At 37.9% G+C, this 25,178-nt stretch overlaps 2 protein-coding genes across 2 annotated transcripts; both read right to left on the reverse strand.

Moving 5' to 3' along the window:
• Positions 1-3,182: 3,182 nt before the first annotated feature.
• On the reverse strand, positions 3,183-9,996 carry LOC113087204 (endoplasmic reticulum chaperone BiP-like). Its single transcript, XM_026255564.1, has 8 exons — positions 9,857-9,996; positions 9,390-9,621; positions 9,165-9,302; positions 8,962-9,074; positions 6,772-7,162; positions 4,631-4,868; positions 4,519-4,526; positions 3,183-3,779 (listed from the first exon to the last, which is right to left on the reverse strand). The coding sequence occupies exons 1-8, from the start codon at positions 9,994-9,996 to the stop codon at positions 3,198-3,200; spliced, it is 1,842 nt and encodes a 613-aa protein (XP_026111349.1). The 3' UTR covers positions 3,183-3,197.
• Positions 9,997-17,152: 7,156 nt separating this feature from the next.
• LOC113071272 (FAST kinase domain-containing protein 5, mitochondrial-like) lies at positions 17,153-21,010 on the reverse strand. Its single transcript, XM_026244640.1, has 2 exons — positions 20,830-21,010; positions 17,153-19,679 (listed from the first exon to the last, which is right to left on the reverse strand). Exon 2 carries the CDS (start codon positions 19,665-19,667, stop codon positions 17,298-17,300), a length of 2,370 nt encoding a protein of 789 aa, XP_026100425.1. The 5' UTR covers positions 19,668-19,679; positions 20,830-21,010; the 3' UTR covers positions 17,153-17,297.
• Positions 21,011-25,178: the final 4,168 nt, after the last annotated feature.

Consider the following 25,178-nt stretch of genomic DNA (forward strand, 5'->3'; position numbering starts at 1 on the left):
GAAAATCCTTAGGCTATTTTTGACAAATCAGGGTTGTTTGTTAACCAAATGTTTTATCTTTGAAAACGGCCAAACAAATGTTGTCCACCTGCCCAAGCCACCAACATCTGAGTTGCGGGGAAACCCAACTTTCATAAACCTGGATTCAAACATTCCGACACGCAAAGTAAAGAATTCACGTGACTGGAAAGAAAATGAGGTTTCGTTTTTGATTGATCACGTGATTCTAGCTGCCTAATCGATACGCGATTTGAAGATTCAGTGTCACATGTAACATTAGACCAAATCATGCAAAGTTTTGCTACGAGTAGCTAAAGCGCAAAACCTCAAATAATGCATGCGCAAGCAGAATTAGGATTATTCACTTTCATAATCACAATTCAAAAAAGGCCATTAAATTTCGTGCTCACCTGATAAATACAACCCAAACGTGTTTTGTCTTTCTTCTTTATTTTCTATTTCACATTACTGTTTTTGTTTCTGTTTTTCTTGATCAAATAAATATTATATTATATAGGCTTGATGAGCATAAGAGACTTATTTAAAAAAAAAAAAAAACATAAAAAAATAGTAGTGTTCTAAACTTTTGCAATCACTCCAAAATAGAAGATGACTACTCACACAGCTGCATTATGAATGAACAGAGAGACTAGTATTTTTCTCCCTGTCTTGATGGTGTTATGGAAGCCCCACATCAAAGCCCGAGGCCCTAGACAATCACCTGCTCTACCTAAAGCTAGCGCAGAACCTGTTTCAACCTTTATGGAGTGAATACTGTGCCAAAACTAAACAAACAAATCCAGTATTTTGCAAACAAACTTGATCTGCTTTGGAAAGGAAAAGTCGACTCGCAAACAAACAGAAAGCGATCTTAAATTGGCTACATACATAGGTCAGAGTGAGCGAAACCCCCTGAGGTGTAGCAAAACGTATTGTGCTTTACAAATAGAAATACATGAGCATCTTATTTCACAAATACAATCAATCCTACGAATTGCATGTAACCTTCGAACAAATACCAAATTTAGTGCTTACAATTGATCGTCTGTTTTGATTGTGAGACACTTGCCCTTTTATGTGATTTCATAATTCCCAATATTGCCCGATAGAAAAAAATAAAATTATTTAGAGCATTTTTTTATATAAATAGGTACCAGTTAATCTGCGATACCAAACAGGACCACAGAGAGACACCAAAAGAACACTAAACCTGCTGCCTTAACCTGACTGTACATATTGCTATACGGATCCATTCAGAATAACCACTGACTAATGCATTATCTACAAAAACACCTTCAGCCGGCATTCTTTGACTCAATACCGTCAACATGTCAGAAGTGCCAGTGTTACGGTTTAACTGGTTTCCGTGTTATCTGATGACTTATTTAGCTTAATTTCAGCTGTGAAACGATCCGCTACAGATTCATAATTTCTTCAAACATGTGCAGCATGTCCATTACAATTAACCGTTCTCACTACATGATGTTGGTATCATAACGATAGAACTGAGTTTAATAATAATAATAATCATGTAATAATTAAAACAATAATAATAATAAAGGTCTTAATAGCCTGGTCATTTCAGGAATCAAACTCGTCCAAAAGAAGTGGAGTCATTTGCCTTTTTTGCAGACAATCTGATTGAGTATTTTTAGAATTGTTTGAAATAGGTGGTCCTTAATTTCCAATGCATTAATAGTTCTTTTTTTACTGTTAAACATATGCCGAGTTGAAAGCAGCTATCATTGGATCATCAGGATGGAATGAGAAGTAGAGTTGAGTGAACAGTATAGCAGTGATAGGAGAAACCATGTTTCTGAATGACAGAACTTATTGATGAAATGTAGACTGAGAAGAGAAGTGGTCCAAGCACTGAGCCCTGAGGTACGCAAGTAGCTAGATACCTTGAAGGACCTATCTGAGAGGTAAGACTTAAACCAGTGGAGTGCAGTTCCTGAGATTCCCCTTTTGCCATGAAGTTTGACTGGAGGATCTGGTGGTCAACAGTTTCAAAAGCAGTGGACAGATCCAGCAAAATAGGTATTGAAGATTTGGAAGCCGCTCTTCTCAGTCTTAGGGCTTCAACAAGCGAGAGCAGGGCTCACCTGAGCATGAGCACACCTGAAGCTTCTTAGCAGGGTGTTTCAGTGTGACAACTTTTTGTGCAGTGCCTACTTGTTCTAATCAATTTCAAATTTATTATCAGCATTTTGTTCTGTCTGTGTGTCGTCTTTCACCCTACTCCCCCTATTTTCCTGGAGCCCAGTTTAGGTCTTTCCTCCTTAAGCTTTCCAGCCCTGCTAATGGCAGCATTGTTTGACATTACCACATATTGTAGCTCCTTCCTCTCATTTGCTTCTTTCAAACATTAAACTGGTAAATAAAATAAACAATAGGACAAATACAATAGACAAAACTGTCAAATTAAATAAATACATCATCCTAAGATTAATATGTCTTAATAAATACTACAGAAACTGAATAATCAAATATAAAAATACTACACTATAATCTGTAGTATATGAACTACATGTAAATTGATCCATAATAGAAATTCAAAAAGTGATTCATGTTGTTTTTGATTAACATTAGTGAAATAGGTGGCTACAGTTTATTACTCTGTCGCTTTAAGAACAAATCCACTGATTTAATATAATGTTGCACATCCAATTGGCTTATGTTTACGTATGACATAACAGACTGTGTACTTTGACATAAGTGTGTGTGTGTGAATTTGACCTTATTATAGCAATAAACTGTGAAAGACAACTGAATTCAGGATTGCATGCATCTGAGAGGCGGAGTTTGTGCTCGCACTTCGGCTGTTACCGTCAGAGTGAACACTTCATCGAATACTTTTACACGGCTTACTGTGAATAACTCTTAATGCGCCAATATCAAGTACAATAAAGTTAAAGAAATTTAACACTTTAGAAAATCGATTTAGAAGTTATTATCATGATACATGTCAATCAATTTTTTTTCTGCACCCTCAATCAAACCTCAAACTGGGCTGACAGAATCTTCAGCAGAATGAAGAGAAAATTAGACTACAAACGCAACTCTTCCCCCACGTTTTTCCCTGAAGAGATCTGAAGCTTTAGGTTTGCCTGTCTTGTATAAAAATGTCAGTGTGTTTAATATGTACACTTAGAGAGATGAGGGCATCATGCGACTGAAAACAGAATCTGGACGATTTACAACTCGACCTTTCCATCTTCATCCTTTGGTGGTGGTCCGCCAGCGCTGCTGTACAGCTTGCTTATGATGGACTGCACAATTGCCTCCAGCTCCTTCTTCTTGTCCTGGAAGTCTTCAAGATCTGCATCCTGGTGAGACTCCAGCCACTCAATCTTCTCCTCGATGGCCTTCTTGATGGCCTCCTTGTCTCCGGATGACAGTTTGCCACCCAGCTTCTCTTTGTTCTTAATCTGGTTCTTCATGGAGTAGGAGTAGCTCTCCAGCTCGTTGCGGGCGTCGATGCGCTCCTTCAACTTCTTGTCCACATCAGCAAAGCGCTCGGCCTCCTTCACCATGCGCTCGATGTCCTCGGGCGTCAGCCGGTTCCGGTCGTTGGTGATTGTGATCATGTTCTTGTTCTTGTTACCTGTGCCCTTGTCCTCTGCGGTGACACGCAGAATGCTGTTGACGTCAATCTCGAAGGTGACCTTAATTTGGGGGACACCGCGGGGAGCTGGAGGGATGCCGTCCAGGTCAAACGTGCCCAGGAGGTTGTTATCCTTGGTCAGCGACCGCTCACCTGGAAACAATTGTAGTCTCTTTTAACTTTAATTTTCATATATACTAGTCCATATCAATATTTGATTCATTGTATAACTCTACTGTAGATGTATTCATTCAAAAATAGCCAAATTCTGTGACGTTCTGCTTTATACAGCCAGATCCATTTTTGACTGGATTCCGTGATTCAATCACTTCGCAAAACACAGACGGGGTGAATTTATGAATGAAAGTGTGAAAGTTCTGACACAAAACGAAGTTGCTACGTATCCTCACGCTTTTTTAAGTGGGTATACGGAAATCCTTGGCCTTTTCTAGTGGGTAACGGCATATCACGTAGACTACACCTCTTAGCAGAACTGTTTAGGTTCGCAAGTTTAGGTTAGACAATAGGCTAGATAGTTTTGCTTTAGGTAGAACGATAAGGCTAATTATATATGCAGAGTTTTGATAACGTTAGTAATATACACAATGTTAATGTAGCCTGCCTGTGATGATATACCGAATGCACAAGTAACCCCTCTCAGCCGGGTCCTCTCTGACGCTCCTCGCACTCGCTCCGAGAGGGGCTCAAACCCTGGTCACACTAACAAGGAGGCTAAATGGCTACAGCCACTAGCGTCTGTCGCTAGTGCGTCTCTTGAGATCAGGGAGTGAGGTTTTAGCAGCACTACTCGCTGGCCTCCGTTACACTCACCCCCCTAAACCTCACTCCCATCCGGGTCACGGCACCAATGTAACCCCTTTCTCCCGGGTCCTTTCTGACACTCCTCGCACTTGCTCCGCTGTTCAACACATTTCAGTCATTAATGATCTCACAAGAGACTTGGTGTGGTTATACAGGCCAGCCCTAGACGTGATAATCATTAAAGGTTATAGAGGGACTCACCAATGTCTTCTTCTCCAGAAAAGACTCCAGCCTGGACAGCAGCTCCGTAAGCCACGGCCTCGTCCGGGTTGATTCCTCTGGACGGCTCCTTGCCATTGAAGAACTCCTTCACCAGCTGCTGGATCTTGGGAATACGAGTGGAGCCACCGACCAGGACGATCTCATCGATGTCGGTCTTCTTCAGGTCAGAGTCTTCCAGAACCTTCTGCACTGGCTTCATGGTGGAGCGGAACAAGTCCTGTGAGAAGAAAAGCAAAAATCATGTTTTTTTTTACATGCAATACAAGCATAACTGGCGGTTATTTTTATTTATATTTTGTCAATAGTATTTTTGAATATTTTGAATTAGTTTTATTATTTTTAGATTTTGAGTTTTCATTTTAATTTAAACATTTTAGTAATCTGATGTGAGTTTATTAATTTGTTGTTCTTGCTGTTGTCATTTTAACCCTTGTGCGCTATTCAGATTCACTACCCTTTCGTTATGTTCGGGATGAAAACATCCACTAAATTAAACTGCTGTAAAAATGTATCAGATAAATATTTTTTAAAGCCAATGTCTGTTGTAACAACATTGGCTTTGATGCATTGTTAGTTTTTGTGCAGCATTGGATTTTAATTTTTTCTCCCTCAATTATGGTTTGTGGCTGTTTTTGCCCCATTGACTTCTAAAATCAATACTATTAGAGATAAAATTGCAACCATTCAGCCGTCAGCTACAGTTTCGCATCAGACAGTGCACTATAGACCCCCTGAGGAACAGTTCCACTCATTCTCTACTATAGGAGAGGAAGAATTGTATAAACTTGTTAAATCATCTAAACCAACAACATGTATGTTAGACCCTTTACCATCTAAGCTCCTAAAACAGGTGCTTCCAGAAGTCATATATCCTCTTCTGACTATTATTAATTCCTCATTGTCATTAGGATATGTCCCCAAAACCTTCAAACTGGCTGTTATTAAGCCTCTCATAAAAAAGCCACAACTTGACCCCAGAGAACTTGTTAATTATAGACCAATCTCGAATCTCCCTTTTCTGTCCAAGATACTAGAAAAGGTGGTATCCTCACAATTATATTCCTTCTTAGAGAAAAATGTTATCTGTGAGGATTTCCAGTCAGGATTTAGACCGTATCATAGTACTGAGACTGCTCTCCTTAGAGTTACAATCTCTACAGCAGGTAGATGACATCTTGAAAACTGCGTTCTTCCCTCCATGCAAAGAAGTCTGGTGCATTATGTTTGTGCCATGGAATCCCAAAATGCTTTGCGTTCACCACTGGGAATACGTCATGATGATGACACATTAGCAATCTCTATATTAATTCCGCAGCACCAGAACTGCAGCTGATAGAAAGTGTGCTGCAGCACAATACAACGATATTTCCTCAAATCAGATCATGGAGACATTTTTATCATTCACGATCAAAAAACGTCATGTCGCATACCCCTCGAAAGAAATCGTGGACCGAGGGCAGACCGGGCCGCGAGGGCACTTTAGCATATGACCTCAAAGGGGCAGGGGCTCAAACCGTCGATATCAATACCGTTTTATTGCCCAGTCCTTACAGGTGTCATATAATCAGAATTTGACCTCTGAATTTCACCTGTCCAAGTGTACACACATAAGTAGTGAACAAACACACACACTGTGAATACACACCCAGAGCAGTGGGCAGCCATTTTTTTTTTTACTTTTTTCAGTTTTAGTGATACTAAAATTAAAATGAACAAACTAAACTCTCTCTCTAGACAGATAGATTTATAATATATATATATATATATATATATATATATATATATATATGTGTATTGTTTCAGTTAACATTTATTTTATTTCAAGTAATGCTGTTTTTAGTTTCCTATTACAGTATTTATTCATATTTTAAATTAGTTATGTTTAAAGCTTCAGTAATTTTGAGATAGATATAAGATGATAATAGTTTTTGTTTTTGATCGGATTAATTTTTATTTAAATTTTTGTAAATGAATAAAAATAAAAACAAATAAATACTAATTGGATTATAAAAAAAACAAAATTTAAACTAAAAGGAAATTTCCCCCCATTATTTATATTTCCAATAAATTGTAGTTCTAGTTCTGTTAAGAATTTGTTGGTAAAGCAGAGCGTCTCTTACCATGTTGAGCTCCTCAAACTTGGCGCGGGTCAGCATCTCTGAGAAGTCTTCACCCTTGAAGAAGGACTCGATCTCGATGTGAGCCTGATGCTGGGTGGACAGTGCTCTCTTTGCCTTCTCCACCTCACGACGCAGCTTCTGCACAGCGCGGTTGTCCTTGCGCACGTCCTCTCCAGTTTTATCCTGGTATAACTTGATGAAGTGCTCCATGACGCGCCGATCGAAGTCTTCACCACCGAGGCGAGTGTCTCCATTGGTGGCCACCACCTCAAAAAGGCCCTTATCGATGGTCAGCAAGGAAACGTCAAAGGTGCCTCCGCCCAGATCAAACACCAGGATGTTCTTCTCACCCTCACTCTTGTCCAGACCGTAAGCGATGGCAGCGGCGGTTCTGTGGAGAGCAAGATGTCCATCAGGGTTATCATTAACCAAAACCATAAAGTGTGTGTATATATATATATATATATATATATATATACACTGCTTAATTCTGATTTTAAGACAGATTTGAACAGTTCTTATTGTAGGTTTAACACATTTGATGACCAGGGTATACATGGGGAGCAAGAACAAAGAGAGTTGGTCAGACTGACCTAGGTGGGCGAGGGGTGTGACTTTGTAGGCATCAGTTACATTAGTATATTCATGGACCAATGTTTAATGTCCCCTTGGAGTAGAGGAGACATTTTGATGAAATTAAGGGAGAACGGATCTTAAAGTGCAGTGATTAAAGTCCCCAGCAACAATAAAGGAATATTGGAGTACTCCAACAATATGTTACAAATTGGTGTAGTGCTAAACGAAAGGATAAAGTGCTCGAGGACGATATGGAACAAATGAGGAGTTTACTAGAGGACGAAGAAGACCAAGTTACATTAACATACAGGTTCACATTCACATTCATTGACACATGTACAAACAATCACGGAAGAGGGAGAACTGAACAGACTGGGTATTTAAACACACGTAATGAGGGAACTGGAAATAGGTGGGGAATAATCAATTACCAAAAACAAGAAAAGGAAGATGACCAAATAAGGAAACACAAGTTCATAAACGTAACAGTTCGCCCCCTCCCGGGAACGGTGCGTCCTCGCACCGCAAGAGGAATACCAGCAGAGGGAGGGTGGGGGTTCTGGAGGCGGGTGAGGAGCAGGCAAAGAGCAGGTGAAGAGGGAGCATGGAGGTAGGGACCAGAGTGGATGGAGGGAGGAGCCAGGGAGGAGCCCGGAGCAGGAGGAGCCAGATGGTCCTCCAGAGACCAGCCAGGACGGAGATCCATGGTGGAGTCGACGGCGGGAGGAGCCATGGTGGTGAATGAGCTGACGACACCTTAGGGGCCGTTCCCAAATCTCGCCTAAAAACACGTGGAAAACGCTAGGCGCGTCTTTCTCCTCCTTTCCAAAGCGCTCGGGCAGAAGCGCTCCTGAAGCGTCTGCCTTTGCTAAGAAACAATAACGTGCTCTCTCCATGAGACGCGGAAATTTCAGCAAAGGATAAATGGATTTGCAGCTCTAAAAATTGCTTGCAGTAGGCTAGCTCTGCTACTAAATTTATTTCAGAATTGCAATCCATATACAACTATGATCAGCTGTTCCTTCATCTTGGCTGAGCTCTCAACGTTGTTACGGGAAAGGATGAAGCTGATTGGTTAGTTCTTGTCACATGACCCGCGGTGCGCTTGCGGCATTCTAAAAAGTTGAGATGTTTTTACATTTTGCTGTATCTAAAACGTACCGAACCGTACCGAACCGAACCGAACCGAACCGTGACATCAGTGTATCGTATCGAACCGTGAATTTTGTGAACCGTTACACCCCTAATACATTATATATATATATATATATATATATATATATATATATATATATATATATATATATATATATATATATATATATAAAGACCTCTAACACTAGCTTGCTCTAATCTTTTTCTATTCTATCCGTTTTCTTTTTATTTATTATATTATTTAAAAGCCCAAGCTACGTGTTAAGCTAACTGAGATTTGTTATATCACTTATATATCATTGCTCTTTTGTTGTTTTTGATTGCTTCCACTGTCCTCGTTTGTAAGTCGCTTTGGATAAAAGCGTCTGCTAAATGAATAAATGTAATAAATATATATAAACAATCACCTAGCAGAAAACGACCTGTTTTACAACAAAGCATAAGTAACTCTATACATACGGCTCACTGATGATCCTCATGACGTTCAGACCGGCAATGGTTCCTGCATCTTTGGTGGCCTGCCGCTGGGCATCATTGAAATAAGCGGGCACAGTGACCACAGCATGTATGACCTTAAGAAGAACAGAAACAGATCAATGATGAGCTTTACTGCAGTGCAACAGAGATGACCTGTTTTCTGGGTGTTGGAGATAAAACGTTACCCTCTCTCCCAGGTAAGCCTCTGCAGTCTCCTTCATTTTAGTCAGAACCATAGCAGAGATTTCCTCAGGGGTGAAAGTCTTCATCTGACCTGATCCGATGTCCAGCTGGATGTGAGGCTTGTTCTTCTTCTCAATAACCTGGAAGAGACACAGCAGGTGTTTAGTGTCCTCATTAAAGACAAAGAGACAAATACAGTTCAGACACAGGCTGGCAGACATGTGTACCTTAAAGGGGAAGTATTTAATGTCCTGCTGCACGGTCGAGTCGCCCCATGTGCGGCCGATCAACCTCTTGGCATCAAAGACGGTGTTCTCGGGGTTAGAGGTCAGCTGGTTCTTTGCAGCGTCTCCGATGAGTCTCTCACCTTCGGTAGTGAAGGCCACGTATGACGGAGTGATGCGGTTTCCCTGATCATTGGCGATGATCTCAACACGGCCGTTCTTGAACACTCCAACACTGGAGCAGATTAATATAGAATGAGCACAAACTCACTGAAATGTTTTAACGCTGAGCATTACTAGGTAAATAAAAAAAATAATAATATAGTATATAGTATATAATATATAGTAATAATAATAATAATGTGTGTGTGTGTGTGGGTATGTACAGTATATACACATACAAAAACACCTGCACTATTAATCCAGTTTAATTAATCCATGTCTATGAATCCAATCTCTAAAATTCTCACCAGGAGTAGGTCGTCCCGAGGTCTATTCCAATCACTGTCCCAACAATTTCCTCCGTGACACTTTCCTTCTTGTCATCCTCTTTGGTAAACCACCAGCAGGAACTACCGGCCACCAGCAGGAACAGGCAAAGCAATTGCATTTTGGTGTTGATCTTGTGTCAAATGGTCACTGTTTTCTGTAAAGAGTACTTTAAACATAATGGTCACAGGTCAGGGCATCTAATAAATGCCTGTTTGACATCTGATAGAAAAAGTCCTATAGACATATTGCAGATGAGCACTTTTTGTCTTGAAGAGGTAAATCACTGACTGGACTGCATATTGACATCTTCACATCCTCTGTGCTATTTTGTATAAAATGCTGCATAGATAATGTGACCATTATGAAACGGATTCACATCTTTCTGAACAGCAAGCCGTGGTTGACCAAGAATGTAAAACTCTTGCTGACATGCAGCAGTACAGTACAGCTGTAATGAACTTAAAGAAGGTCATCAGGGATGCAAAAACGACCCACAGGCAGAAAATCATTTAACCAACTTGGAGGCAGGGGATTCGCTACATCACAGATATCTTGGAGAACAATCTGCTAGACAAAATCATATTAAAAGTAGAACTGAAGTCAAAGTATGCCTTCAGAGAGAAGATAAAGACGGAGAACAATCTGCCCCTGAACATCAAGAAAACAAAATAACTTATTATTGATTTTAGGAGGAAAAAGAATGTACATACACCATTGTATATCAACGAGGGGATGGTGGACAGAGTGTTCATCTTAAAATGTCTGAGCACACATATCTTAGAGAAACATGGCCAATAAACATCATGGCATTAGTTAAGAAGGCATAGAAGCGGTTATACTTTTTAAGAATGCTAACATAAAAGTTAACTTGTTGTAATTCTACCGCTGCTCCATTTAGAGTATCCTCACATACAGTATGGTATACTGGTGTGGTATGGAAGTAGCTTTGCAGCTGACAAAAAGGCTTTGCAGAGAGTTATCAAGACTGCGCAGACATCCAGGACCATCACCTCATGTTGCACCATGATAATGCATGGCCCCATGTTGCAAGGATCTGTACATAATTCCTGAAAGCTGAAAACAGCCCAGTTCTTGCATGGCCAGCATACTCACCGGACATGTCACCCATTGAGCATGTTTGGGATGCTGTGGATCAGCGTTTTTTGTACATAGAAAAAGTCTTAGAACCTTGAGTTCAGTTCATGAAAAATGGGGGAAAAAAACAAAAGCGTTGCATTTATAATTTTGTTCAGTCCAAGGAATTTGTTTTAGGGACAGAAACTCCACAGTGCAACAGAATGGCAGTGACAATGCAGATAATAAAAAGAACAATATAAAAATATAAATACAATGTATAAAAAAGGAAAAACTATCTAATATAGGTTATGAATTTTCATAAAACAAGCAGAACCAGCTCTGCAGAACAAAGAAGATAAAAACACACACATAATACAGACACTTCATATGTAACGGCATTTGATGATGTGAATTGCATTTAATATATTATATTACTCTGTCTTGTTTTCATTGCATTTGCACCATTTTAATCAGCACGGGGCACCAGCTTGTTTTTCTTTATACATTTTATTATTAACGCTCAGAGACAGTATACAATCACAAACAAATAAAAATGATACACAATGACAACAACAAAAAATAAATCAAAGAAAAATGGGGGTGTTTAATACCTTACAAATGTAAAAGAAAAAAGAAAAAAACTATTTGAGACTTAAAACGTCAGTAAAGTTATAGGAAATTCAGATTTGCATCTGTGAATGTGAAATGTTGCAAGAAGCAAAATCCACATTTTTTTCCAGCAGATGTTACCCACTACATTATTCCTATAACCAGTCCCAGCTGGCAGAGTAATAATATTCTTCTGAAAAATGAACAGACTATCCTATTATTATTATTGCAGGAATAAGCATAACAATTTCGCAACAAAGGTATCAATCAAATTGAGAAACTGGTGACAAAGAAGTTTAGCTTCATGTCAAGTGGTTCTTTCTTCTTTCCAGGGGCGGATCTACCGGGCAGATGCCACCCTAAAAGAAAGCCTTGCCACCCCTGCTGCCACCCCAGTTGGCAGCAACAAACTAAAGGTTATGGCCAATTTGAAAATTTACAAGCGCAAATCTTTCGTGATTCGTGATCCCGCTCCGAACTCCCGAACTGATTCAAATGATTCGCGATCCCCAAACTGACTCAAATGATTCGCGAACCCGCTTTGAACTCTCGAATTGATTCAAATGATCCGCGAAGCTGCTCCGAACTCCCAAACTGACTCAAATGATTCTCGATCCCGCAACGAACTCCCTAACAAATGATTCGCGATCCCCAAACTGACTCAAATGATTCGCGAACCTGCTTTGAACTCCCAAACTGACTCAAATGATTCGCGATCCCCATAACTGACTCAAATGATTCGCGATCCCGCTACGAACTCCCGAACTGATTCAAATGATTCGCAATCCCCAAACTGACTCTAATGATTCGCGATTCTGCTTTGAACTCCCGAACTGACTCAAATGATTCGCGATCCCCATAACTGAATCAAATGATTCGCGATCCCGCTCCGAACTCGCAAACTGACTCAAATGATTCGCGAGTCCGCTTTGAACTCCCGAACTGACTCAAATGATTCGCGATCCCCATAACTGAATCAAATGATTCGCGATCCCGCTCCGAACTCCCAAACTGACACAAATGATTCGCGATTCCGCTTTGAACTCCCGAACTGACTCAAATGATTCGCGATCCCCATAACTGAATCAAATGATTCGCGATCCCGCTCCGAACTCCCAAACTGACTCAAATGATTCGCGATTCCGCTTTGAACCCCCGAACTGACTCAAATGATTCGCGATCCCCATAACTGAATCAAATGATTCGCGATCCCGCTCCGAACTCCCAAACTGACACAAATGATTCGCGATTCCGCTTTGAACTCCCGAACTGACTCAAATGATTCGCGATCCCCATAACTGAATCAAATGATTCGCGATCCCGCTCCGAACTCCCAAACTGACTCAAATGATTCGCGATTCCGCTTTGAACTCCCGAACTGACTCAAATGATTCGCGAAACCGCTCCGAACTCCCGAACTGATTCAAATGATTTGCGATCCCCAAACTCTAATAATTTACAAAGTATTAATATACTGTAATATTTTTGTTGTTGCTATAAAAACAGACTTACGCCATCAATAGCCTTTAAAATGGCTTAAAATGCATTATATAAAAAAATAATGAGGAAATAATGATTGGTTAATAATAACACTGTTAAAATACATAATGTAGGCAAATACAAAATAAACAATGTTATGTACATGTTATTACAAATGTCATGTGATTGCTGCTGTTACACTTACAGGACGATCAAATCCTTGTTTAGGTGACTGACCAAACATTTAATTCAAATATTCACTTAATCTTCCATTTTTGGACACCTTTTTGCTATAGATGACACAGCCTTTATACTTTCTTCAACAAAAAATGTGCATATCACCCTTACAAAAATAAACCATGGTTTTATCATAGTAAAACTGCTTAATTTCCTTTTGCATGATTTCTTTATGTTTGAGACTATAAAATAAATAAGAGTCATAATAAAGTTATAGCCACAGGTAAATGTGGAGAGCTACAATTGTGATTTGTAAATAATACAATTTATTCATTAAATTTTTTTATTTGATTAAAGTTCTTATTTCACCCCTATAGTAGGTGTTTTTTCCATCATCATATTTGAGGAAGGGGTGCACAACAATACACTCCTGCTTAGGGCACACATTTGGCCAGCAGCGGCCCTGAAGGTGTTGTTCTACACGTCTCTGGGAATGTGTGCTCTACTACAAACACACACACACACACACACACACACTGAAGCACGCATGGTGTTTTCAGCTTTCATTTAATAAAACTATCGTCATTCATTCGTATCGTATACACAGACTGACAGAAACGGCAATGTCTTTAAGACAACCTGTCAAAATACAATTTCTGTATAACTTGAAGAAATTCAAACAGAAATAGATATCCGCATGAAGAGCTGCACTTTCTTTAATTTTTTTGGATGCGTTCGTTTCGGCGCAATCAAATCAATTTGTAGTAAAGTTGGATCTCATTCATAAAACCGGTAGGCCTATGTAATCTCTTAATTCAAATATTCAGAGGGTGGGTGTGACTCAGGTTTCAACGGGGATATTAATTGGTTTTACTACAGGTGAATGACAATTGTTATATCCAATGAACAAACAGCCTAGTATTTTGCTTCTCTTGATTGGTGGACAAGGGATGATTTGGAGGCCCCGCCTCCAAGCCCGAGGCCCTATAGGCAACTGCCTACTCCACCTATACGTAGCGCCGGTGTTGTGCCGAATTTTGACCCCCTGCCAAATTATTACCCCCCTCGTTCAAATCGCTACCTGAATGTCTAATCCTAACCCCTCCCCCAAACCTACCAATACTAGGGGGGTAATAATTTGGCAGGAGGTCAAAATTCGCACCACACAGGACCTACCATCATGAAATACCACTGGATATTAGCAGAAGTGATTCTGATTTTCAGCCATTGGTGTCTGACAAAATATTATTTTAGTCTGGATACTTTTTATTTATTTATTTTTTACAAGAAGATATTCCCATGGGCAATCCCAGCAGAGAAGTGTGGGGGAAAAAAATTGTATTGCTCAAGGTCACAAAGCGATACGGTTCGAACAGAGTCCAGTAACTCAGCATTTCTTAGATCTTCTACTACAAAACAAAGACAGGACACTAAAGTGATGCTATAGTATTCTTACCTGATCAGGCACCGGTCTTCAGATCTTCAAGCAAAGTCCAATATCAGAGAGAGCATCTAAAAACAAAAAACGAGTGAAGGTGCTCTCTGGTCTAGGGATCATAATAGTCCATCAAAAGTAAACTTTAGGGTGATCATGGTACTCTTTCAGATCTAAGAAGCCTTTATAATCAGATGGGTACATCTAAAGACTCTCCAACACGTCTCTGATCATTTTTTCATGGAGACCAAACAACAAACTCAGGGACAGCACTGTCATTCATCAAGTCAGCAGATTAATAGACAATTGTCATGTGACCCACAACTCTCTACTATAGCATTAAACAGTTACAAAAACAGCACATTTTAACACACACACATATATATAAATATATACATTATATATAAATATATACATTATATATATATATATATATATATATATATATATATATATATATATATATATATATATATATATATAATCCTCAATAAATACCACTTAAAATATCCCAAACATATTAAAAAATAAATTATATAAAAGTATTAAAGTCCTCATTCAGTCCTGGATACATATTAGCACGTAATTTATAAATCCGAAATATCTCTCTTTGGTTACATTTAAGTTATCTTTCCTTTTCTAATAGTAATATTCACATGATCAGTAATCTGTAACCTACTCTGAGGATCAAAAGATTACTTTTATGCATTCTTTTAAAGTGTTTAGCCATAGGATATTCTTCATTAGCCCATTACCTCTTTTTGTTCTCTCCAAATATGTGAGGGCATTCTAGTCTATAAATAACATGAGTACCTTGACAATTAATAATAATATATATATTATGTTACAAAACAAACCTTATGAGAATTACCTGCTTATTTTTCTTTGTAAGTCATATTTTCTGCACATATCTTAGCTTTTTGAATTATTTCCAACTTTTACCCTCTATTTAAAAAAAAAAAAAATTACCCTTTATCCTCAAAATCTTGTTCTTAATCAAATATCCTACATAATCTTTGAAATGGTTCAAAATGTATGTTATTTATTATCTTAGAAGGCTTAAATAACTTTTAGCGTGGAGATTGAATTTCTGCCAGTGGGCTTTCTAAATATTGATGTATGTAAAAATCCTTTTTTGTCTTTAATACCTTACAGGTCCAGAAAGTTAATCTTTTCCTTATTCTAAATATAATTTCACATTAGAATAGTTATTATTAACAGTTAAATGTTCCCTACTTATGCTTATAAACGTGCAATATCCTTCTATTTATTTGTTAACCATCCATTCCTGCATCTCACTCAATCCTATTATCATTTATAGCACAATTGTTTATACGCTTATTTATTTGCCAATTTGGAAATTTCTTTTTTTTTTTTTTTTGTCTGTGTGTTGTTGTCTCTTTGTACTGAAAGCTTATGTCACTAAAACAAATTTCTTGTATGCGTAAGCATACTTGGCAATAAAGCTCTTTCTGATTTTGATTAAAATATTGGTGAAATTAAATCAAATCTTCCTCTGAACCCCCAAAAATAGCATCATCAATATAACATCTCCAACAAATTATATTAATCAAGTAAATTCAGTATATAATCTTTTTATAATTTAACTAAAAATAAACCAGCATAAGAAGGGATATAACATGCCCCAACAACCTTTACTTTTAACCTTAAATCTTATCTTGAAAGACAAATATATATATATATAGTTAAGTGTTCAATTTGTCATTTTCATGCCTACTTTTTATAAAATATTCCAAAGCAAACAATCCATTCTCATGATCAATATTTGTATATAAAGACTAAACAGTTACCATATAAGAGGAATAACCAATATTATTAAACTCTTCAATCGTTTTCATTACATAGTGTCTTGAATACATGCGGGTAACTAAGGTAAAAATGGATAGATAAGATATTATTTATATCAGTATTAAACTATTATCCACTAATAACACAACATTTATATATTACTGCATGTTAAAGAACATCATTAGCAATGGTAAAGTTGCATTAATAAATTTAGCAGACAGATGTTCACATTGATTTATAGTAAAGCAGGAAGCTATAACAGAAATAGGATCATAATAAGGCAATAAAGTGTTCAGTATTATTTTTCTATAAATATATTGTACAAATTTTGACTTAGGTGCTTTAGAAAATGTATTGTAAAATATTTATATGAAATATATGTTTGTTAATTTGGTTTTAAAGTGATTTGAAAATAAATAATAACAATAACAGACTGTCCTAATGTAATATTGGCAATTTAACAAATTTTGATTGGGTGCATACAATAAAAACAAATGGGAATTATTATATTTCTTACATATTTAATATTTATAATCTCTGATTGGATACAATACATTTTCTAAGTTTTTCCCTGAATCTTTAGTATTTTTCTAATTTACTGTTTTAAACAGGAGGGTTGACCTAATCATCTTTAAAAATGTAAAATCAAAGAATAAAGCACTTATATCAAAGAACTGCTTAACAAACATTGTAGAGCACAATTTTTCATTTATTGAATTCCAAATGTGCAACAAAACAAGAAACATCAGTGCTGTGGTTTAGTATAAAACAGAAATGTTATCTCTAGGTTGAGTAAAACCTGGTAGTTCACATATGTAGAGAATTCAATCAGTCTATTTTTTGGAGTCAGAACAGCTGAATATCTTGCAGTGCAGATAGGCGAGTTTCTCTGCATAGGAGCGTCGCAGCAAGGGAAACCATTCCCAATGGGGCAACTCTACGACTCTGTATCCAGCCAGCGCAAGTTGTCTCCTCTTCAGTGCATGTAATCCAAGCAACTGCTCAGTTCTGTAGCAATAGTGATTCCTGTGTGTCACTTGAACAGCAAGTCGCTGAATAGATGGTTTAGAATCACTAAGGCGAGACGACCGCTTTCGGGATTTGGTCAACGCCATCAGAAGATTGTCCGTCAAGTCAATACCCACATTGAAAATACTTTCTCTCTCTCGGACTGGTTCAACTGTGTGGACCTCTGGCTTTTGGAGGAACTTGTTGGACTGCTGCAGTGGACTCTTTTGTGTATTAGTTAGTTGAGCTAGTAGGTCGTCAGTTATGGTAACTCCAGAGGGCCTTGCATTCAAGTTTTGGGGGGCGAGATTTTGTTGCCCATGTCCGGAGGATACAGGAACAGGCTGGTCATTTTGGTCTAAGTGCACTTCCAAGTCAATCGAACGCAGATGTGGAAGAATCATATGTTTGCGCACAAACACCTCTCCACCGAGAAGTTTCCGCAACACATCTTCAGCCTCGAGCACCTCGGGCTTCTGGCAGATATCTGATTGAGCAAAATCCCACAGCTGTTTGGTCACTTCTTCCCGAATTGCAAGACTAAGTCTTGGGATCGCCGACTCGGGTAACTCCAAGCCTACCGTTCCGTCTAAGGTGAATAAGTCTTTCCTCAACTCAAGCTCTTGGGAATTACAAGCCTTGTTGACGAACTCTGCAGATAAAGCCAGACTGAGCAGGTCTTCGGGGAACAGACCGGCAAAAGCCAGACCGAGCAAAGCAGTCAACAGATGTTCCGGGTATCGCTGAAACTCCACTTGCCGTTCTCGTAAGATCGCAGTGAGACACGGATAAAGGTTGGGACATTGGTTGGGAAGGACTCCTAGAGTCCCAAAGGCCCACAGCATCTTTGCAGCATCTTTACTCCGGCACCGACTGACCACGTCAGGTAATCGTTCAGCCACAGCCAAGAGAACGCGATCATCTCTGTAGTGCAGAGCGGAGAACGCCAAGATGACGTGCATGAGTCCTTGCACCTCCATGTGCGGGGCACGTCGAGGAATCTCCGATCCCATGGCTTCCAACCACGGGAGATGGTCTAGATAGCTAAATCGCATAAACTTCATTACATTAACGATCCCGAAGTCACTCATATCCTCAACTATAGCAAGAGCCCTGTCCACAAGCCGGCGCGTCGCTCTCTCGGACAGGGAGCGTTGGGATTTGAAGAGGCCTAAGCAAACGGCGCCCAGTTCTTCAGGCTTCAACTGGTTCAAATGACGCATAAGTAAAGACTCAAGGGGTTGAACGAGGGAATCAGGACATCTCCTGCCTTCTCCGATTATGTACAAGAGCTGCACCAACTCTGGAATACCCATTTGGTTATAATTTCGACTCACGTTGTCAAAGAGCCTCTCGAGGTACTTAGGAACAGCTCGGCCGAGGCATCGCCAGAAGTCGGCGGCGAGCAGCAACTGGTGAAGCTCCATCTCGCCGGATCGCCGACAGAACTCGGTTTCATACAATCCCAGAATGCTATGAGAATGAGGCAAGGCCAAGTTCACGAAAGCCCTCAGGGCATCCAATAACTGCGGCGTTGTGAAGTTTTGCAGGATCTCCACGCTGTACCGCAGGAGCATATTAAATCGCTTGTCGCCCCTTACGACCACGATCTGTTCTTGGGGAATCTGACCAAGTTTGGACAAGGAATGAGTTACTTCTGAAGCTTCCATGTTGCTTTTTTGTACCGTGACTTTATGTAAAACTAACAAGGCCTCGTTGAGGTCTACAGTAGACGAGCATTGGGAGAGGTCATGGGTCATGTTGCGGTATTCAGGCCGACATCTCTGAAAGGCTCGTGGTGCGCTGTTGACACTTGGCTCTTTGGTGGCGTTTGGGGTCGGAACGGCTACTCGGTCTGAAGCCGTGTTTAACAGCGTATTCCTGGTACTGGAGACCCGTCGTGAGGCGCTAATACTACACGGGCTACGCTTTTGACGGAAAGCAGGGTTTAAGGGACGATTGACGGACAGTTCTTCTTCAGCTTCGGAGCGGCCCACAATAGAAGAACGTGTCGACGGTCTCTTGTAGTAAGCCGAGGGTTTGTATACCAGTGTGCTTTCAGTCTCTTCTTCTCTCTTTTGCTCTCCATTCTCCACATTTGATGACAAACGTTGGGATCTAAAGATGAAAACGCGCTGTATGTTGGCATAAAGATGGCGCTTTGCCACATGATGAAACAGCACTGTCGCAGACATCAATAGCAGGCACTGGAAAGGATCATAAAAGAGATTTATGTTTTTACTTTAAAGATCAACAGTGTCTGAATATTGTACTTCTTTAAAAGCAAAAGTCAGGTATTTGGTGTTAAATCATTATCACTAATTCTTCTCACTTTTAATGGCTGAATTATTATTATGCAACCCGTCTACAAAAGCTGCAGCAAATATGAATTATTTTAGTCTGTGAAACAGGAACAGAAATGAATTCCATTTTAATGCCTTTAAATACATCTCAGGAGTTATGATCTAAATTATACCTAGTATCATTAATTCTGGCACCTGCAAATGAAATGTACACAAGCTTGATGAAATACAAAGAAAACTTATTTTACACAAGCTAGGCAGGTGAATATAAATAGCCTATTTTAACTTTCGAAAATTGTTACTTATTTATTTTTCTATGTTTATTACTTTATGTCTCAAATCGTCTATCACTATTCAAAACACAACTTAATGTTAAACCTGATGTGACATCTAAAGATTAAAATTAAACTCATATTAAAGTCGGCATGAAACAAAAAAATGCAATTATTCCAATTTCTTCCCTAAATGATGAGTGATGAATATGTAATGTTTTTAATTAAAGATGATGTCTGAAATAATAATAATAATTTGCACAGATAAATCAATAAAAACGTCAATATTCCATTTTAAAAAAAAAGTCAGAATTTTATTTCATGGTAACTTTAAATTTGGGTCTGTGCATGCTTTTACAAGACTTAATTTTGGAATAATCACTTCCTATTATATCAGCGATTCTGTACTGTAACGAAACTGACTGACACAGAAGAGAACATAAACAGAGCCTCTAAATATTAAATACAATATGAAGAGATTGTCGTGTTTTCTGTTTCTATGAAAGAGTCGCTTCGCAAAGTATAATTAAAAATAAAATAAAAAAATCGTAGATTCAGTATTTCGCTTCGTCAAACAAGAATTTAATCAATGTTCAAGCTTTATTTTATGACGTGTGTTTAAAAAAAACACTGACTTAAAAGACAGTTAAACAAGGCATTATTTCCGTTTGGCGAAACGTCTTTAATCAAACATAAATTACCGCACGTCCTTGACAGCAGACGGTGAAAACAACCAGAAAACAACAAACTGAGCACGAATGAGTGTAGAATGATGGACTTACCTTCAGCGCGTGTATTCATCAAGCTATTCGAGTCAACTAAGTATTTATTTAATTAAGACACATTGTAAAAACACTCATTTATGTGCTGAATCCACACAGACAGCATGTGTGTAGTGAGTGCAAATACTGAGTGCAAATGTCATGCGCGCTACGGAAGCTCGCAGGAGACAAACAGCGGACACGCGCACAGTCAGTCCCGAGACTGCAGCGATGATCATACGTAGGCCAAAAAGATATATATTATTATTATTATCTGCTCCCATTTTTGTCACGTTCTTGATGGGATTGTAGATTGTGTATTTCTACAGTACAAATAAATAAATAAAAATCTGAAAGTTTATAATTTGAATAGAATATAAATATATTGAATGTAATTATTTATTTATTTATATATTTATTACATTAATATACGTTAATTTACGATTATTAATGTGAATTACATATATACACATATAATTTGTACATATATATATATATATATTTTTAATATTTATGATTATTTTTGGACAATATTATGAAATAGTAACATTTTATTATTATATATATTCCTATACATTTATATTTTTCTATTTTTTTACATTTTATATTAATCTATTATATATCTAATTCATGATTTTGTAATTGTCATTTTCTATATAATATTCATGATTTTACAGTACTAACAGTTATTGATCAAAACAATATATATATATATATATATATATATATATATATATATATATATATATATATATAGACACACACACACAAACACACACACACAGATTGTTTTGATTTACAGTTTTTACAGTAATTGCACAACCCAACATATTTTTGCAGAAACTATAAAAACAATGGTCAATTTAATACAAAAATTACAAACAAGACAAAAATGTAAGCAATTAGTCATTTAAAATCATTATTTCTGCTGTAGTTTTTATTTTTACCTAATATTTCATAAATTATCATATGACAACAAACTCTTAGAAGAAAGGGATCATTGGGGTTCTATATAGAACCATAGGGTTCTTTACTCAACTCCAAAGAACCTTTTATGCTAAAAAGGTTCTATAATGACAAGAAAGAACCCTTTTGGCACAAAGGGTTCATATCTTGAATTTTGTGATCATACTCATGCATTCATAAATTAATTTGAATACAACGAATAATGCAGTGAAAGAACGCACTCGACATGAACACGCGCACTAGTATGACTTCATGATGTAACTTTACATTAGCCTAGATGCGTGCACTTTTTAGGCACGATTTGTTTAGTTTTTGAATATACTTGATACTGTTAAAAGGCACATCATTAAAACAAAAAATACGAGTTCACATTTCACACCTAAACAAGCGTGGAAAACGTAATTAGAACTAGCTACTAAATTAGTTAAAAATGCCTATCCATATACAGCTATGATTTGCGAACTCCAAACTGACTCAAATGATTCGCAAAAAACCTCTACGAACTCCTGAACTGATTCAAATGATTCGCGATCCCCAAACTGACTCAAATGATTCGCGATCACGCTACAAACTCCAGAACTGATTCAAATGATTCGCGATCCGTAAAATTGACTCAAATGATTCGCGATCACGCTACAAACTCCAGAACTGACTGAAATGATTCGCGATCACGCTACAAACTCCAGAACTGACTGAAATGATTCGCGAACCCGCTACGAACTCCCGAACTGACTCAAATGATTCGCGAACCCGCTACAAACTCCCGAACTGACTCAAATGATTCGCGATCCCACTCCAACTCCCAAACTGGAGTCAGATGAATCAAATGATTCGCGATCCCGTTATGAACTCCCGAACTTATTCAAATAATTCGCGATCCCCAAATTGACTCAAATGATTCGCGATCCCGCTTTGAACTCCCGAACTGACTCAAATGATTAGCGATCCCAATACACATAATGCTATAAAAGTGTGCACATCGAGAGAAATAAATAAACAGCAGATGTTCATGTTAACAACTTCTTTAACTTGAGCAAACGCTGCTAATACACATACATTTATTAATAAAGTAAATAAAACGAGAACATGAATGTTTTAATGCTACTGAATAAAAATAAACGATCCACTCGAAAGTCTCTGCTCATCATGACAGGACCTGGATCAGTGAGCTGCGTCTCGGGCCGATGACGTCACTTCCAGGGAGGCATGTTGTACACGCCCCCGTCCATTGACTCCACCCCCATCAAAACAGTGCCACAAAGAGAGACGTGCAGAAAAGTAAAGCGCAAAGGGAAAATGGTATCGCAAGCTCAAATTAGACCGACTCACAAAATAAAAGCAGCATTGCAAATAAATTAATAGATATGACCATGGAAAATATTTATTGCAAAATCATTGCTTTTGCTCTGTTTCATTTGTTTTGCAATTCTTAATTCTTGTTTGCAAAAAACAAATGTATTTTCCTCAATACTTTAAATAAAATGTTTTAAATTTGTTTTTGTTTTTATTGTTTTTGTATATTTTAAACAAGGTAAATCTTTCTGATTTATTAAAATAAAAAGTCACATATATATATGGATTTTTCTGGGCTAAGCCCCGGATCTCCACTCACCCTAGAACCACCCCTGATCATATGTAACTAAAATCATCCACAAATGTTCACCGAACCTGTTGAGGTTTATTTAAAAAATAATAATAATGAAGAAATGCAGCTATGTTTTCTTATCCACATCTTTATTATTTAAATTAATATTTGCTATGATATGCTTTTTCCAAGCAATTTCTGAAAAAAGAACGAAAAGAAAAAATGAATTTTTTACAAAAACCTCGGTGGCGTGGCGCACCAATACATCTCAAGAACTGATCGAGAAAGAGAAGAGACATGGGACTCTCGAGTGTATGACTTTACCGTAATACAGCCGATCAAAGGATTTAAGATTCATATATGTATATTATATTCCTATAGTAATAGTTTTGAAAAATAAAAGCTGACATGTCAGTCTCATTACTTCACAAAAGTATTCACACGCATTAGCTCGGTATATTTGGATAGAATAGTTCTGTACACAGAAGAAACAGTGATATTTACATGCCTTTGTCTCTACCAAGAACACAACAGAAGAAGCACATAGCAGCAAAAGAGTGTGGCCAGAGACAGCATCCATCTAAAGCTTTCTCTATTAACACCTAGTGTCATAAAGCTGCAGTGATTATCTCAGATATGGCAATGATGGGAGAGACGCTCCAGACTCTTTCTATTGCATTTCTATAGCGGTACATTGAGGGAAATAAATCACTTGTTTGTGCTTGTTTCTTCATCCAGCACCAGATGCATTTCGCATGCAAAACACAGCGAATCTTGCTCGTTTAGTGTTGTGATATGTGACTTGATCACAAAGGAATCAGTTCTATAGCTTATAAGCAATGGTTAAAGACTTTGTGACAAAAGGTGTTCTGTGAAATGCTACCACTACAACAGCAAACTGCTTTTGTCCCTCGTCAGAGCCTGTAGTGCGTTTGTTATCTGGCCATGTTTAGAAAAGCATACAAGCATACGACTCGTGCTGCTTCTATTCAAGAGAGCACACTGCACACTACATAGTGCACACTGCATACTGTATACTGCACACTACATAGTGCACACTACATATTGCACGCTTGTCCTTCTACTTCCAGTGTGATGACAGAAACATCATCATACAATCTTTCTTGATTTGACTAGATGCATTTGTACACAAAACTGTATTAAAAATGCAACACAGCAGTTTTTATTCATTAGACGCAGAATTGCACACATTAAGAAAGAAATAGTAAGCAGTACACAGTGCAAATTTCTGCAATGGAATAAAGAAATAAAAAAAAAAGTTGATTGCAATTATTACATTTTTTTCACAATTTTGACTTTTTTCTCCATTTTGCAAGTTTATATCTCACAATGATGACTTTATATTTCACAATTCTCAAAAATTGCTAGTTTATATCCCACGATTCTGACTTCATATATCAGCCTGAGAAATTTAAGAATCGAGATTAAAAAGGTCAGAATTGTAATATAAAAAGCCACCATTAACTTAATTTTTGGTTTTCTCACAAATTGCACGTTTAGATCTCACAATTTTGACTTTACATCATGAAATTCTTAATTTGTTTCAGAACTGCAAGAACAATGGTCAGATTTCCAATATATAAACGTGAAATTGCCAATATAAAGTCAGAACTGTGACCTATAAAGTCGCAGTTATTTTTTTTTAATATTTTTTGTTTTTTCAGTGGCGGAAACAAGGTTGACAAATTTGTGTATATTTTCTGTTTATATCTCACAATTCTGACTTTTTTTCTCTGATTTGTGAGTTTATATCTTGCAGTTTGGAGCTTATATCTACAATAATAATTTTATATCTTGC

Source organism: Carassius auratus, chromosome 5 (genome assembly GCF_003368295.1).
Source record: "Carassius auratus strain Wakin chromosome 5, ASM336829v1, whole genome shotgun sequence".
In the NCBI taxonomy this organism is placed as follows: Eukaryota; Metazoa; Chordata; class Actinopteri; order Cypriniformes; family Cyprinidae; genus Carassius; species Carassius auratus.

Bases quoted from the DNA above. Each gene is read 5' to 3' on its own strand.
- LOC113087204 (XM_026255564.1), bottom strand. From the start codon at position 9,996: ATGCAATTGCTTTGCCTGTTCCTGCTGGTGGCCGGTAGTTCCTGCTGG. The intron at 9,075-9,164 runs GTAACGTTTTAT...GTTCTTCTTAAG, and splicing joins AGGCTTACCTGGGAGAGAGG to GTCATACATGCTGTGGTCAC. The intron at 4,869-6,771 runs GTAAGAGACGCT...TTCTTCTCACAG, and splicing joins AGTTTGAGGAGCTCAACATG to GACTTGTTCCGCTCCACCAT.
- LOC113071272 (XM_026244640.1), bottom strand. From the start codon at position 19,667: ATGTCTGCGACAGTGCTGTTTCATCATGTGGCAAAGCGCCATCTTTAT.